This window comes from Mustela putorius, unplaced genomic scaffold (assembly GCF_011764305.1).
Source record: "Mustela putorius furo isolate JIRA1106 unplaced genomic scaffold, ASM1176430v1.1 tig00003845_pilon_pilon_pilon, whole genome shotgun sequence".
Classification (NCBI taxonomy): Eukaryota; Metazoa; Chordata; class Mammalia; order Carnivora; family Mustelidae; genus Mustela; species Mustela putorius.
In genome coordinates, this window is record NW_025421998.1 from 94522369 (window position 1) to 94538568 (window position 16200).

The 16200-nt window shown below is 40.5% G+C and overlaps 1 protein-coding gene across 3 annotated transcripts in view; it reads left to right on the plus strand.

Annotated features, from left to right (window-relative positions):
- Positions 1-14656, plus strand: part of MGAM (maltase-glucoamylase) — a 157206-nt gene extending 142550 nt beyond the window's left edge. For all 3 annotated transcript variants that reach the window (XM_045063083.1, XM_045063082.1, XM_045063081.1), the window contains exons 41-48: positions 2639-2787; positions 3360-3444; positions 4291-4347; positions 8463-8587; positions 9639-9727; positions 10978-11027; positions 11627-11797; positions 13758-14656. In XM_045063083.1, the coding sequence (XP_044919018.1) occupies positions 2639-2787; positions 3360-3444; positions 4291-4347; positions 8463-8587; positions 9639-9727; positions 10978-11027; positions 11627-11797; positions 13758-13832 (801 nt within the window). In that variant the 3' untranslated portion in view covers positions 13833-14656. The remainder of the gene's footprint in view (positions 1-2638; positions 2788-3359; positions 3445-4290; positions 4348-8462; positions 8588-9638; positions 9728-10977; positions 11028-11626; positions 11798-13757) is intronic.
- The last annotated feature ends 1544 nt before the right edge of the window (positions 14657-16200 follow it).

A 16200-nucleotide genomic window follows, 5' to 3' on the forward strand; every position in this document is an offset into this window, starting at 1 on the left:
GAAGAGGAGGGAACATTCCCAGGCTCATTTCACAAGATCAGCATTATCCTGACACTAAAGCCAAATAAGGACGCTATAAGAAAACTAAAGATCAATGTCCCTCATGAACATAGATCCAAAAATTTGCAATAAAATATTAGCACACTGAATTCAACACTTGGAAAAAATCACACACCACGATCAAGTGGGATTTAACTTGGGATATGAGGTTGATTCAACATAAATAAGTGTGATACACTACATAAATAGAAGGAAAGATAAAAATCATATGATCATCTTGATATAGGCAGGAAAAAAATTTGACAAAACATAGCCTCCTTCCATGATGAAAACTCTAGACAAATTAAGCACAAAAGGAATGTACCTCAAGGCTGTATGCGACAAGCCCACAGCTAATACCATGCTTAAAGGTGGAAGCTTGAAAACATTTTCTCTAAGATTGGACATAAGACAAGTGCCTACTCTCACTACTCCTGTTTAGCATAGTACTGGGAGTCCTAGCCAGAGCAGTCAGGCAGAAAAAGAAATGAAAATCATTTAAATCAGAAAGGAAGTAAAACTGTCTCTGTTTACAGTTCATATGATCTTATATATAGAAAGTCCTAATGACATCATAAAAATTGCTAGAATGAATCAATTAATTCAGTAAAGTTGCAGAACACAAAGTGAACATACAGAAATAAGTTGTGTTTCTGTATACTGACACCAAGATATTAGAAAAGGAAAGAAAACAATGCCACTCACAGTAGCATCAAAAATCTGCCCTTCAATGGATGAATGGATAAGGAAGATGTGGTCTATATACACTATGGAGTATTATGCCTCCATCAGAAAGGATGAATACTCAACTTTTGTAGCAACATGGACAGGACTGGAAGAGATTATGCTGAGTGAAATAAGTCAAGCAGAGAGAGTCAATTATCGTATGGTTTCACGTATTTGTGGAGCATAACAAATAGCATGGAGGACATAGGGAGATGGAGAGGAGAAGGGAGTTGAGGGAAATTGGAAGGGGAGGTGAACCATGAGAGACTATGGACTCTGAAAAACAATCTGAGGGTTTTGAAGGGGCGGGGAGTGGGAGGTTGGGGGAGCCAGGTGGTGGGTATTAAGGAGGGCACATATTGCATGGAACACTGGGTGTGGTGCAAAAACAATGAATTCTGTTATGCTGAAAAGAAATTAAAAAAAATCAATAACATAGTTCTTAATAAATTTAGCCAAGGAGATGAAAGATCTATACAATGAAAACTATAGGACATACGTGAAAGAAACTGAAGAATACACAAACAAATGGAAAGATATTCCATGTTCATGGATTCGAATTAAATTGTTAACAATGTCCATACTACCCCCAAACCATTTATAGAGTCAGTGCAATCATTATTGAAAGAAATAGCATTTTTCACAGAAATAGAAAAAAAATCCTTAAATTCTTATGGAACTACAAAAGACCCCAAATAGCTAAGGCAATCCTGAAAAAGGATAAAGCTGGAGGCATTGTGCTTCCTGATTTCAAACTATATCACAAAGTTATAGTAGTCAAAACAGTATATTATTGGCCTAAAAATAGGTCAATGGAACAGAATCAAAAGTACAGAAATAAACCTTTGCATATAACATTTGACAAGGGAGCCAAGAATACTCAATGAAGAGAAGGCAGTCTCTTCAATAAATGCTGTTGGGAAACTGGATAATCATACCAAAGAATGAAATAGGAACCTTATCTTACATCACTCACAAAAATAAACTCAGAATGATTATACTTTAAATGTAGGATGTGAAACTGTAAAAATTCTGGAAGAAAACATAGGGGAAACCCCCTTGACATTGTTCTTGGCAATGATTTTTTTTGGCTATAACACAAGAAGCACAAACAGGGAACGTGAAAATAAGTTAAGTAGGACTACATCAAACTCAAAAGCTTCTGCATAGCAAAAGAAACAAAATGAAAAGACAACTAGGGAATGGGAGAAAATATTTGCAAACCATATCTCTGATTAGGAGTTAATATCCAAAATATTTAAGGCACTCATACAAAGCCATGACAACCACAATCTCATTTAAAAATGGGAAGAAAGGGTGCCTGGGTGGCTCAGTGGGTTAAGCCGCTGCCTTCGGCTCAGGTCATGATCTCAGGGTCCTGGGATCGAGTCCCACATCGGGCTCTCTGCTCAGCGGGGAGCCTGCTTCCTCCTCTCACTCTCTGCCTGCCTCTCTGCCTACCTGTGATCTCTCTCTGTCAAATAAATAAATAAAACTTAAAAAAAAAATAAAAATGGGAAGACAAATCACATAGACGTTTTTCAAGGAAGACATACACATGGCTAACAAGTACATGGAAAGGTCCTTGTTTTAGTGAACCAGATTCCTCAGTGTTCTTTAGAGTCTTTTGTTTGTTTAGGCTGCTTGTACCCAATATATTCCATCTTACAGAATATCTTACAGAGACATTTCATCATTTGTCTTGGGCAAGCATGAGTGACTTCTTTCAGTATATTAAGAATATTCTCAGGACCCTCTATAATCAACTTTGGTTTAACTATGTGTGATCTTCGTTTGTAATAAGCATTCAGTGACTTCCTTAAGCTCCCAGGTCCCCAAGGTGAGCTCTGAACACTCTTTTTTTCTCCTTTAGAGGCAAGACCCTGTGTCTTGGGATGCTGCCTTCATGAATATTTCCAGAAGTGTGCTGCTGACCAGATACACCCTGTTGCCGTATCTCTACACCCTGATGCACATGGCCCACACGGAGGGCAGCACTGTCGTGCGGCCTCTTCTCCATGAGTGAGTTAGTCTAACTGGGGTCCCAGTGACTAAGGGACAATATCATTCTGTGCGATGGCTTTTGAAAAAAAAAAATCCAAATTAATTTAAAGACATGATTGCCCTTTGCCATTAGCTTTCCAGGCACAGACCATGCATTGTAACTCCTTTTAGTGCAGCGTCAGTCATGCCCTAGGTCCTTGATAAAAGACTACTGAACGAAAAAAATTCAAAGTGATTACAATACAGCATGGAATACTTTCTTTCTAAATTGGGCATATGAAGAACTGCCTATCTTTTGTAGAAGCTCAGGTCCCAAAACACGGCCAGATATGAGGGATGGAGATTTGAGGGCTGAAGGCCATTCTTGCGTGGAGCTATGTATAGGCGAGAATATGTCTAAATACAACCATTTCTGGGGTTTGAAGAACATGACAGAAAGGAAGAATGTATCTGATTAGGGAAAGAGTTAAAGGAAGGTATAGAATGCATTTGGATTTCTGACTTGGGTCTGAACTCAAGGAGTTTCTTCAGGGTCTGGCCTGAGGCCCTGTTGGGGGTCCTGATTGTGGTACCTTGGTTTCTCTTTCTAGGTTTGTGTCAGACCGGGTGACCTGGGATGTAGACAGTCAGTTTCTGCTTGGCCCAGCCTTCCTGGTCAGCCCTGTCCTGGAGCCTGTGAGTATGGAGGCCTCTGAGGAACAGAGAATTAGAGCTACAAGGCCCAGTGACTAGAGGTAGCACAAGAGGCCTGGTCTGCTGGGCGTCCTGAGATGGGGTCTCTTGCTCTACTGTCTCTTCTTCTGCCTCTGAGCTGAAGTCCAACACCTACCTAGGTGCTCTGGTCCTCTGCTTCCTCATCTTTAAATCAGCATAACAGATTCTGATTCATAGGATAATCAAGACGGAAAGAACCTTATGGCATATTTCAAGATAGAATCATTTCTTTATTAACTAAAATAAGGAGTATAGGTGAATATGGGTCAGAAACAAATTTTATAGAATTGTTTATACCGAAGTGCATAATCTTGCTTCTAGCTAGTACTTCCCTTCCTTCTAAAAGATGTTTTCAGGCAGCAAAAGCCATTTCTTCGCTTTTTTTGTAGATGTATATAGGCTTCTGATTAAAATAGCAGCTAATTGCATCCTCCGCAAAACTTCCTGCACTAATCATAATCCCTGAGGTTCTGGCACCATAAAATCTGCAAATTTTTCTTCTGCTCCATCCCAAACCCGAGTTTGTCTCTTTCGAGAGGGGTGAGTCTATAAGCAAAGGGTGATTCCCGCCCTCCCAAAGTCCTGATCCCAAAGGGCTTTAGGGAGACTGTTAATTTTGGATAGGCAAATATCCCATTTGGTAAGAGGGAATAGAAGAAAGTCTTCCCAACATTACTGGCCTCTGAAAAGATGAACATGTGGGTCCAAGACCAATACTATTGTTTTGGCCTTTTAACTGTGTGAATTAGTTACCCTGCCCTGGATACAAGAGCCTACCTCCCAAGCCTTGTTTGTGTTTAATTTTAGAATGCCAGAAATGTCACTGCGTATTTCCCCAGAGCCCGCTGGTATGATTACTACACGGTAAGTTTTTCTGGTGTTTTATGCAACTTGGAAAAATGGTAGTGTGCACAGGCTTCTGGATCTGACACACCCACTGGTCATGTTCTGACATTGTCACTCATTTGATGTGTGATCTTGGAGTAGGCACTTTTAATCTTACCGACCCAACTTCTTCACCTCTAAATAGGATAAGAGCACTTCCTTTGCAGATTTGCTATAAAATAATATATTTTGTGAGTGTTCTGTATGTGTTAGTTTTTTTAATATTAACTCTTTTTTTAGTCTTTTATTATTTATTTATTTATTTATTTTAATTTATTTTTTATTTTCAGCATAACAGTATTCATTGTTTTTGCACCACACCCAGTGCTCCATGCAATCCGTGCCCTCTCCAATACCCACCACCTGGTTCCCCCAACCTCCCACCCCCCGCCCCTTCAAAACCCTCAGATTGTTTTTCAGCCATAGTCTCTCATGGTTCACCTCCCCTTCCAATTTCCCTCAACTCCCATCTCCTCTCCATCTCCCCATGTCCTCCATGCTATTTGTTAGGCTCCACAAATAAGTGAAGCCATATGATAATTGACTCTGCTGTGTTAGTTTTTAATCTTTCACAATGGTGTATAATGGCAACACTAGTAAACACTTGAAATTGTACAGTAAACTATAGTTTATGTATCTGTTGTCCCTTGTGAGACCGTAAGTTCATATGTAGAGGGACCTTTCCTCTCTGTCTTTTTATTAAATATCTCCTTCTGTAGCATAGATGCTCCCGGACAATCTGTTAAATGTAATATCCTGAGGTTAGAGAGGTCTTGGGCAGTGTGTAAAATGTACGTGGAGGTATGAGACCTAACCCTTGTGTGCTGAGCGACATAAGTGCATTTAGAAATGCAAGATGAACACATCATTCTCTTTCTGGAACATTTCTAGGCTGGTCTGAGCCCCAGAGACTCAGCTGGGAGAATGGAGCCTTTCAAAGCAACCTCAGGGCCATGTCCTCTTGTAGGGACACAAGTCGGGCTTTATTCTCGAGGAAGAATCAAAGGTGGTGTTTCCTCTCCCGATAGCCAAGCCTGGTCTAATAACTTTTCTGAGGAGAGCAAATCGACATACAGGAAAAGGAGGACAAGAGCCAGTGGGTTTGTGGTGGGAGTAACGGAAAACCAGACAAGGACAATGGCAGTCTTGCTCCTCTTCTCTGTCTCAGGGAGCCCTGAGTCCTTCCCTGACACCTTCTCCTTTCTTTTCCTTTTCTCTTTTTTTTTTAAACTTAATTTCTTCTCAGTGTAACAGAACTCATTGTTTATGCACCTTCTCCTTTCCACCACTCTTCCCTTTATTTTTGCTGGGCTGAATCTGTCCTCTGGAAGCCCTCATTAAGACTCAGCTATGTGGTTTGCAACCAGCCCTTTCCAGGAGGGGGCAGCCAACTGTTTTTTGTTTGTTTGTTTGTTTTTTGTTTTAATTAAATTTATTTATTTTCAGCAAAGCAGTATTCATTATTTTTCACCAGTAATCTTTTCAATATCAGCCACAGACAACTGTTTTTAAGCAAGCTAGCCTTGCTCCTGAATTTGCCTGTTGACTGCTCTGTTCACTCCCAGTCAGTGATTCTGAGTACACGGAGGTTCCCTCGTGCAGGGCCAGCACTAGGCTGCAGCAAGGGAGGTGCCTGGGCAGGGATGGAAAGCCTGAGAGAAAACACAAGGACGCCCAGCTTAGCTTATAAAAAAAATGCACAATTTTTTTTTGCTATTTGTGCAATGGAACTTGGGAATTAGCAAATGCCTCGAATGAAGGATAAGTGAAGAATGTATGATATATCATGGTTGTTCCCACTTCTCAAGGATCGTGGCTCCTATCATAGCTGCCTTGGTAGCTGTGAATTCTCATCCCTACACTCTCCCGCCTATGCTCATCTGACCAGCAGAAGCAAGAGGGTCCCCTTACTGCTTGGCCTTTAGGCCTCACTTGTTTTATGAAGTGGCAGGTGCCTTGAAGGCACGACAGGTTGATGTGCTTCATAGAGTGGGTCTACTTCAGTAAGCCTGGCTCTTCCTCTATGCCAAGTCTTAGTTTCTCCAAATAAGGTGCAAACCCAGCAATTTACAGCTCCTCCTAGAGCTCTCTGCCTGTCTCAGGCACACCTCTGTGCTTGATCATTCTATGAAGTGTCTTTTCCCCATTCCCCCTCCTTTCTGTCATTCTGGGCACTGCGGTTTGTACACTTTATTCGGGAGAGGTGGAGGCATGGCTCTAGTTACCTATGTTTATGAAGCTTAAGAGTAGGCAATGTGTATGAATCCAAGTTTTTATCTACCTGTGGCCATTTTCTTTGTTTACAGTATAGACATACGTTTACATATGTTACATATGTTGGATTCTACATGCAGACATATGTCTACATGTGTTACGTATGTTAGTTTCTTAAAGCAGTGCTTCTCAATTATAATCAATGACTTATACAGTTGATGTAAATCCCCCCCCAAAGGCATTTAGGTTGTCTATTCTTATTTTAATAGTGCTGCTTTGAGATTTTTACCTTACAGTCCTATCTTAATGGATATTTAAACAGCAATTTGTTAGACTAGCCTGGTCAGAAACTATTTAAGGTAAAGTAAACAAGCTTGTGATTAATCAAGTATTAGAAATGAAATCATGGTTGCTGGGGGGAGGGGGGTTGGGAGAAAGGGGGTGGGGTTATGGACATTGGGGAGGGTATGTGCTTTGGTGAGTGCTGTGAAGTGTGTAAACCTGGCGATTCACAGACCTGTACCCCTGGGGATAAAAATATATGTTTATAAAAAATAAAAAATTAAAAAAAAAATAAATGAAAAAAAAAAAGAAATCATGAGATTAAAATCACAGTATATATATATATAACACGTAGTAGAATGGAAATACCTTTGAGAGAAATAAGGAATTTGGTAGAGAGATAACTTGACAGTTTTACATGTGTCGAGTTTCACCTGAAGGTGGGATAATCAGTGGAGGAAATGTCATGTTCATCAGATAATGGAGTGAAATGTCATTAAAGATCATATAATCAGATTTTCTCATGCTATCAGTGAGAAAAACCAGAGAAGCCCAGAGATGTGGGGTTGGACCTTTTATTAAACCCTGTGTAGACTTTGGAGTCCTGAGGCAAGCCGGTGAAGCAGAGTCCATTCCAGGAAGTGTGGCACCCGTCCCTGGGCTTCCTTCTGAGCACCCACCCCTACGGTCCATACTGGCAGAATATAGCTAAGATGAACATAAGGGACCAAAGCAGAGGAAAATTATGGTAGCTTACCTCCTTCCCGTTAAAGTAGCAATTATCAAATGGGAGAATTTTGCCTATCAGGGGACATTTGGCAACATCTGGAGACCTTTTATCACATGTGGTGGGCAAGGTTGGGGAGGTGCTCCTGGTATCTAGGGTATAAACATGGGTAAGCATCCCCAAAACATCTACCCGAGACAAAATATTTTCTGGCCCCAGATGTCCATAGTGGTAGGGCTGGGAAGCCCTGCCTTAGGCTGAAGAAATGTGGAAGGCCGGCTTCATAGAAACTGAGCTCTGGGTGAGAGAGGACTTCTCCTGCCACGCAGGAAGCAAGAAAAAGATGTTAAACATAAAGGAAGCTGTAGTGAGTTACAGACAGGGATTTGTAAAGTAAGTCCGCTCATTTTAATTCTTTCTGTCAAGTGGGAGGCAAGGCTTTCGTGAAGTTGGTGATGCTGGAGGGCGGTGGAGGCAGCGAGAGGAGACGGAGCAGAGACAAAGTGAAAGGTCTGGACATGCCACTGCAGAGTGTTTATCAGGAGGCAACAGGAAATAAGTGAAAGGCTCGCTCAGCCTCCTCCAGCACTGCTCTCTGACGCAGAAACAGGATGTAGAATGAGGGTAGGCTGAGATCCACACTGCGGTCTCATGGAGTTTGTACAGTAAAAACCCCAAGGGGTGCTGACATGATGTTGTAGCAACAATGTGAGAGTCCACACAGCCGCTGAGTGAGTGGAGATGCATAATAAGCTGTGTGCTGAAGGGTCACAGACAGGCACCAAGTCCAGAAGAGTGGACAAGGTGTCTGGTAAAGGTGTCGTTCAGTGAGGTGTGTTCTCAGCCTGTCTTACCTTCTTCTGGCCCACAGGGTAGGGACATTGGAGCAAGGGGAGAGTGGAAGTCCTTGGAGGCCCCTCTTGACCACATTAATCTTCACGTCCGTGGAGGCTACATCCTGCCCTGGCAAGAGCCTGCGCAGAACACGCACTTAAGGTGAATGACAAGGGACAGAGCTTCTCTTTTACCTGCCTGTTAGCTCAGATCCTGGTGAAGCCCACCAATTTGTAAGCAGTACCCTCAGACCCCAAAGGAATTTTACTATAGATTTTTGTTTGTGGGTTTGTTCGTGTTTTAACCTTGACTCTACACTCTTTGAACAATTTTTTACAACTGTTTTGGATTTAAGTGGGTGAGATGATAGATCTAATTTTTCATACTTGAAATGGAAGTTAAACAAGGAGCAACCTGATTCATACTAGTTTTAGAAGACTCTCTGGATCTTAATTGATTCTGCTAAGAAAACTATGGCTGAGAAATTGTGTAAGCCACATTGCAACTGAAGCTTGAGGCTGAGATTACTCACATCCAGGATTTTAGAATTCTAGACCTAAGCTTATATAATAATTAATAGCTAACATCAAGTAAATGCTTGCTCTGTGCCTAGAACTATACTAATATGGAGGTTTCTACTTGGAAATTATTTATTTTTCTTAACAAAAAATATTTGTGATGTAAATACTATCATCCCCATTTCACAGATGAGCAAAGAGAAGCTTCAAGTGGTCACACAGTAAGTAGTTCAGCAGGGACTAAAATCCATGTCTGTCTGATGTCAAACTAAAATTCTTAGAGCCATAGCCATTTGATTAAAAAAATTCAGTTAAAAACTGAATAAGTTAAGACATTTATAAACAGCTCACTGTCCATGTGCTTAGGACATTGGTTCATGAAAAAAGAAAGATCACATCAGGATTTTTCTCAAAGAACCAGTGAGTTTGCTTGTAGTTTAGTGTGGTACTTTTAGAGCACTTATAGGATTGTAGCTCCTTAAAGGAAAATACATTCATTCATTCAGTCAGTCATTCATTCCTGATATGAAATCATACAGCCACTGGAGACAGAGCTAGTACTAGATCTCAAGTGTCTCGAATCCTAGTACCCAGTCTTTATACCATAAAGCACTTCCCTTCTGTTTCTATGAAAACCCTTGTTTTGTGGTAGTGGTTTTGTTTTTAGCTAATGACTTTTTCCTACCTCACTGCAGCCGTCAGAAATTCATAGGCTTCAAGGTTGCCTTGGATGATGAGGGGACTGCTAAAGGCTGGCTCTTCTGGGATGATGGGGAAAGCATTGGTAAGTAGGGTTGCCTTGGATTTGTGTCAATACCACTGACTAGGGGACAGGCCTGCTTTTTATCTTTGCCATGTTAAAACAGTTTTGCATTCTTAAACATAGCCATTTGTCATTTCAAGTGTACAATACCTATTGTATATGATCCTTATGCCTCATGTAAATGAAGTGTAGCTCTGAATCTGTTGCCATTATCCAACTTTCCTAATTCTCTGTGCGAGACCACAGCATGGAAGCCAATGGGAATCTGCTATCATGTGGTTTATGTTCACGGGCACATTCCCTAATTTCATGGTTTACTGTCCCAATAAGAAAGGCAGTACCTTTATCAGCTGTGCTATTTATTTGGGGGGATTTTCCACTAGGAGTTTATAGGAACTGGTAAACTCTTGGAAGGAAGGCTTACATTCCATTAACTATGTCCAAGCGAATGCTGTCCAGTACAGTAATGGAAATAGACTGTATCTGTTTGCCCAATATCGTAGCCATTGGCATAGATGGCTATTGCATACTTGAAATGTGACAAGTGCATCCCAGGAACTGAATTTTTAATTTTATTTAATTGTAATTAATTGTAATTTAAATAGATACATACTGCCAGTGGCTGCTATCTTGGAAGGCACAGCTCTAGAGGATAGCCAATGCCCTCTGATTCAGTGGTAAGCAAATGAGTGAGAGATAGAATATGGGGAAGAGTGACCAAGCCCCAAAAGTAGGAGGTAGGGTACGGATGCCTGTGCTAGACATGCCGAACTTCATATTCTCCCCAAACCTGTGACGTACATTAAGGATAAAGGACAAAGAAGTCTTCTCTATGGTTTTTCTCGGTCTCTGGAGATTGTGTTTAAAAAGTTGCCCGATACCTCTCAAAATAAGCTGACCATCAACAGTGTTAATGTTTGTGATGGGGGTGTACATGCACATATGCACACATATGTGTGCCTCTAGCCTTAGGAATCGAGAAATTCTGAGGTGGCTAGGAAGATGTTGAGAATGGTAGGCCATGAGAAAGAGAAGCAGATTAAGAGTGGTGTCAGGAAACTGCATTCTAGGAGGTGACCCTTTTAGACAGATGCATCTGTACATGCTTATTTCAAACATTTTGTGTAAATGGAGTTTGGGGGAAAAGTCTGACTGATTTCACAAAACTCTGCAAAGAAGAAAAGTAAAATGAAGAACAAAATCATCCCTACTTTCTCAACAAGTAAGCAATTGGAATTGGAGAGCGTGCTTACCTCGTTGCTTCTTTGCAGATACCTATGGAAAAGGACTCTATTACCTGGCCAACTTTTCTGCCAGTCAGGTGAGTATGCCTGATACCATGAAGGGAAAAAAGAGTTCTGTTGGCTTAGTTGGATGCCAGGTATCCTAAGGACATAAAGTACTGCCTAGAATCTCCTCCCTGCTCGTCTTGTTCTTTTGCACCCTTTCCTTCCTCTGAAATTCAGACGGAAACTTACTATGTTCTTGGGAAGTTTTCTGTGATTAAACCTATTCCTATTTCATCAGTAACTTCTTCCAGTTCAGCAAGGCACAGACAGAGCGATTGTTTCTATGTTATTTAGCCCTTGTTCCTATGTTGCCCTGCAATGGTCTGCATGCATTGTGACTTCTCTACATGTAGAACAGAAGGTTGCTGATAGCTTAGACTCTTTGTCTTAGAGTTCAGGGTGACTCTAGAGGCACTGTGAGTACTTAGCCAATGCAAAGTTGCATGATGGTTGGAAGCGGGAGATGGAGGGCCGAAGTCACAGTCCGCATTATCCAAGGACAAGAGATGGTGACTTTCATGTTGTCTTACTTCATGATCTGCATTTGTTTCTAAAAAACAAAGTTGAGAAAATTTAAATGGATTTTGTTTTTGTTTCCCCCCTCTGGTTTCTTTTTATCTTTAATTAACAGAATATGATGCAGAGTCATATAATTTTCAACAAATACATCACTGATTCAAACCCTTTGAAACTGGGCTACGTTGAGATCTGGGGAGTGGGCCGTGTTCCCATTTCTAGTGTCAGCATCTCTACGAGCAGCATGGTGATAATGCCCGCCTTCAATTATGACCCCGTGACACAGGTTTGTGACCAGGGAAAAGTCCTAATGGTATATTCCAGTCCAGTCCTACGGTAGTTCATGCCCACCTCTCTTCCAAATGGCAGGCTTTTCTAGAGAGTCCTGTAGGAAGCTCTCTGTGTTCAGTGTGCCAACAGTGTACAGCCTGGAGATGAAGGGAAAATTCCCGACTTATCATTTGGAATTGAGGGTCTGGATCCTTGTTTTGCATATATGTTTTCTTGTCTGCAAATTTATGTAAAACTTTGTCTTTAGTCCTCCACCTCACTTCAGAAATGTACTTTCCAAACAGCTTGAACTGCTATATTCCATCAAATACAAGACACCATCAGTTAAAGTTGCCCCATAATTTCATGTGCCATGAAGAAGGCAAAAAGGATTCCAGAGTATGACACAATGCTTTTGTATCATTTAAAATTTATACTTTAAACAAATACTTTTGCAAGTACTTTTGCAAATACTTGTGCAAGCTTTCTTTAAACAAAGATTTTTATCATTTTAAACGTTAGAGATAATATAGAGGAAAATAGTACGTAGAGACACATGAACATTGATAAATCTTCATCAAAGTAATTTAGATGAGGCAGACTCTGAATGTAAAGGAATACTAGAAATCCCTTAACCTGGGGCACCTGGGTGGTTCAGTGGGTTAAGTGTCTGCTCAGGTCATGATCCAAGGGTCCTGGGCCACATGTTGGACTCCCTGCTCAGAATGGAGTCTGCTTCTCCCCCTCCCTCTCCCCTTCCCCCTGCTTATGCTCTCTCTCTCTCATAGATAAATAAAATACTTTTTAAAAAAAGAAATGCCTTAACCAGTTTGTATCACAGAATCTTATTATTCAAAATTTTATGTAAATATTATAAATTATTTTATTTACTATTATTTAAAAGAAAAATATGTGGTATGAATGGGTTAAGGAGTTTCCCCTGTGCTATCAGAAGCATTGGTGATACATCATTTCATAAAAATTCTTTCACTAGCATCTGTGGGATTTTCTCCAGAAAAAGAAAATGCTTCATACCAGTCTTAATCCAAGTAATTTTCTGATCTTACTATAAGCCAGGTTTCCTATTCTTTCCTAAAATAATGCCTAAGTGGTTTTTAGTCCACCTAGTCATAATACCAGTAATAGCTATGAAGTTCATGCATGCACAGACTATACCAAGTATCATGAATGCTGCTTAGCTCCCAGTAATTCTAAGGCTGTTAACTGCAAAACACATTCTGATTTCATGAATGTTAAAATTGTGGAAAATCTGCACTTTGGGATCAATGCAGTATGGGGTTTCCAACATCTATCCTCATGGTAAATAGATCTTTCTGGGTGTGCTTACTTCTTGCTTTTTCCTGGACTGGTTTTCTTTCATAATCCTTCCTGATTAGAAAGCCTGAAACAAAAGTTTTCCTTCAGTTTTGTATTTTTAGCTCATTTCCTCATATTTGTGGCTTTCTTGTCAACCAAATTCCCCAGCTTTGCCAAGGTCTCATAAAGGAATTTGCCCACTTTTGTTGCTGACCGACTCCTGGACTGTCACACTATGTGACGGCACCTGCAGTGACGCTTTACGGAAAGTATTTACCTAGAAAAAAAGTTGACCTGTTGGACTTTCACTGGGCAATCACCAACTAACTATGGGGGAACAGGAAAAGGAGGAAATCCAAGGAGGGTTCTGAGGAATGGAAATAAAGACGTCTCCAATTTTCGGGGCAGTTGTTTTTCTGCAGGGGTTGCGATTACATAGTTTAGGGCCTGTTGTCTTCTCCCTATTACTGAACAAGTTTGTACTTTAAGGAATCAAGAAATAGGTTCCTCACCTGAAAATTTGAGGGCTGCCTGACAGCTAAGCAATGAATTGTGAAAGTAGCAGAGGGCATGTGGACTGTTGGCTTGTATCTGATTCATTTGAATGGAGGGAATTTCAATTATCAGATGCCCACTCCTTTTCCTTTGGTTCCCAACAGGTGTTAAGCATTGATGTGACCACCAGAGACATCAGCCTCCATAATTTCATTTCACTGACGTGGAGCACTCTTTGAATTTTTAGAACAAGATCTTAATTACGAACAGCTTTGGAACTACTTATATTTCATGCTCATAAAATTATTGTGTGTTCTTAATTGGTTCATGCTTAGTATGGGTAAAGTATTTTATTAATTTTGTTATATATTTTGTCTGTGTCTTAGACCTGTGGTATAGGCCATAGAGAAGTGTGGGAAGTCTATGGGTTGTCTTCCTGTTGATAAACATGGTACTGATGGCTCATCATACAATATCTACTGAAGATGAACTGGGTCCATGATGAAGGGGCGTGTGTGTGTGATCAGGGATGGGTTCCACTCTTGCTAAATACACATGATAAAGCTTGCCAGCACAGTTCCAGGTCCTGGGGTTGACTAATGCCTCAAGAAAGTATGCAGAAAGAACATCTGCTTGTTGTTTATAGGGAGAGGGGAGCAATTGGCTGAGAGCATGATATGAGAGGAAAGAAAGGAAATACAGGAATGGTTAGCAGGAAGGATGAGAGGAAACAGAAGATGGTGATAAGAAATGATCATGACAGGTAATATGAAAACACAAAAATCTAAGTAATGGTAGCCTCATGGGAAGGGCCAACTCACATGAAAGCCCGAAGACAGATGGGGGAGCACAGAATATGGAAGTATGTGTGAGGATGAGATTGAAGCAGGCAAAACTGAAGAAAGGAGTTTGAATGTAAAAGATGTAACTTATTTTTGCAGTGATATCCTTTGAAATGTGTAAATCTTATTTCTTCGCTCTGTGCCTAACATGTATAACCACAGTTGACACAAATGCATGCAACTTAAATGCCAGAAAAAAAATAAAACAAGCAAATTTACAAGAGATTTTGAACTTTATGATATTTTTACCCTTGGGTAACCTATCTTTGGGATTAAGTCTTACTGTTTGACAAACCCTTGTAAGTTGGTCTTATTGTCTTTGGCATCAGAGTTCCTGCAGTCTAACCACTGATGGATTTATGATTATCCACCCTTTCTCTCACATCTCTGGAATGGGTTTTTCTTAAGATTCAGGTTTATGGGAGCCTTTACTTGGGTTGTGGTGGTTGTTTTACTCATCATAGCAACTGGCAAAATGTCTGGGAAAATGTCAACTGGCAAAAAGAGAATTTGCATCATGATTGGTTAAAACCTGAGATAGATAAAATTTGGGATAAAGAAATGGTGTATTAGTGTTCAACAGAGATATTGACTTTTAGTATTCCTCGAATAATGAGTGGATTGGAAACAAGTGTGTATACTTCCCTAAATATTTTTTTTCTTTTTTAAACACCAAGAATGCATCCTATTTTAAAGAAACCTGATTATATTAAAATACATTTATATGAATATTTTTAAAAATTAATATAATAACATGAGGCAATTTTTTTTTAAAGATTTTATTTATTTATTTGTCATACAGAGAGAGAGAGCGAGAGCGAGCACAGGCAGAGTCAGAGGGAGAAGCAGGCTCCCTGCGGAGCAAGGAGCCGGATGTGGGACTCAATCCCAGGGCACTGGGATCATGACCCGAGCCGAAGGCAGCTGCCCAACCAACTGAGCCACCCAGGCGTCCCACATGAGGCAATTTTTAATGATCACATTAAATAACAAGATCTAGTGGTGGGCTTTATAAGGTCATAATTTCAATGTCATGATCGGCATAAACAATATTTTAAGATACCTACTATAAGTTTCATAATGTGATATGAAAATATCTGTGATTCTATTTTTGAGAGACTGACATATATTGCTAACACTGCCATGCTCTGCTATCTACATTTATAATCTAAGAAAATGCTAAATCTCGGTTAGAAATTAGTGAACAAAGACGTATTTTCCCCATCAATATTTTCAGATTCCCGAAGTTATACTCCTTGCAATTCTGGGGGTCCTAATTCAAGAATTCCCTGATTAAGGCACATCTGCTTCTCAAACTTCAGCTTAGCAACTGGGTCCCTATGTAGCCATCACTGTTGTAAGAATTCCCAAGCCACTGTCAGTTACCTGTCTTGAATTCATTCAGCCTTTTGGCTTTTAAACAGCCAGTTTCTTATGGGCTTGAAGACCTTCAGTGTAAGACTGAAAAGATTCTTAGCAGCTCTGGGAAGGGCATCAGTGAAGGAATTGGGTCTGTGGCTCTCTTAGTGTCTCTTTCTGAGCAGAGCTGTCTTCCAGTGCCTGGACCCACTGGTTGAGCATTTTCTGCTGCTTTCCTCTAAACGAAAAGAACTCAGAAGCAATCTTTAGGGTCAGGGACTTGGTTAAATCACTTTGTCTCTCTGGGAACATGCCTCCTCATCTGCAAACTTCTAGTGCCAGAGTAAAGCTGTGATATCCTAACTCTGGAAAGGAGCTCTGCATTGTGCTCTAGGAGAGGGAAGAA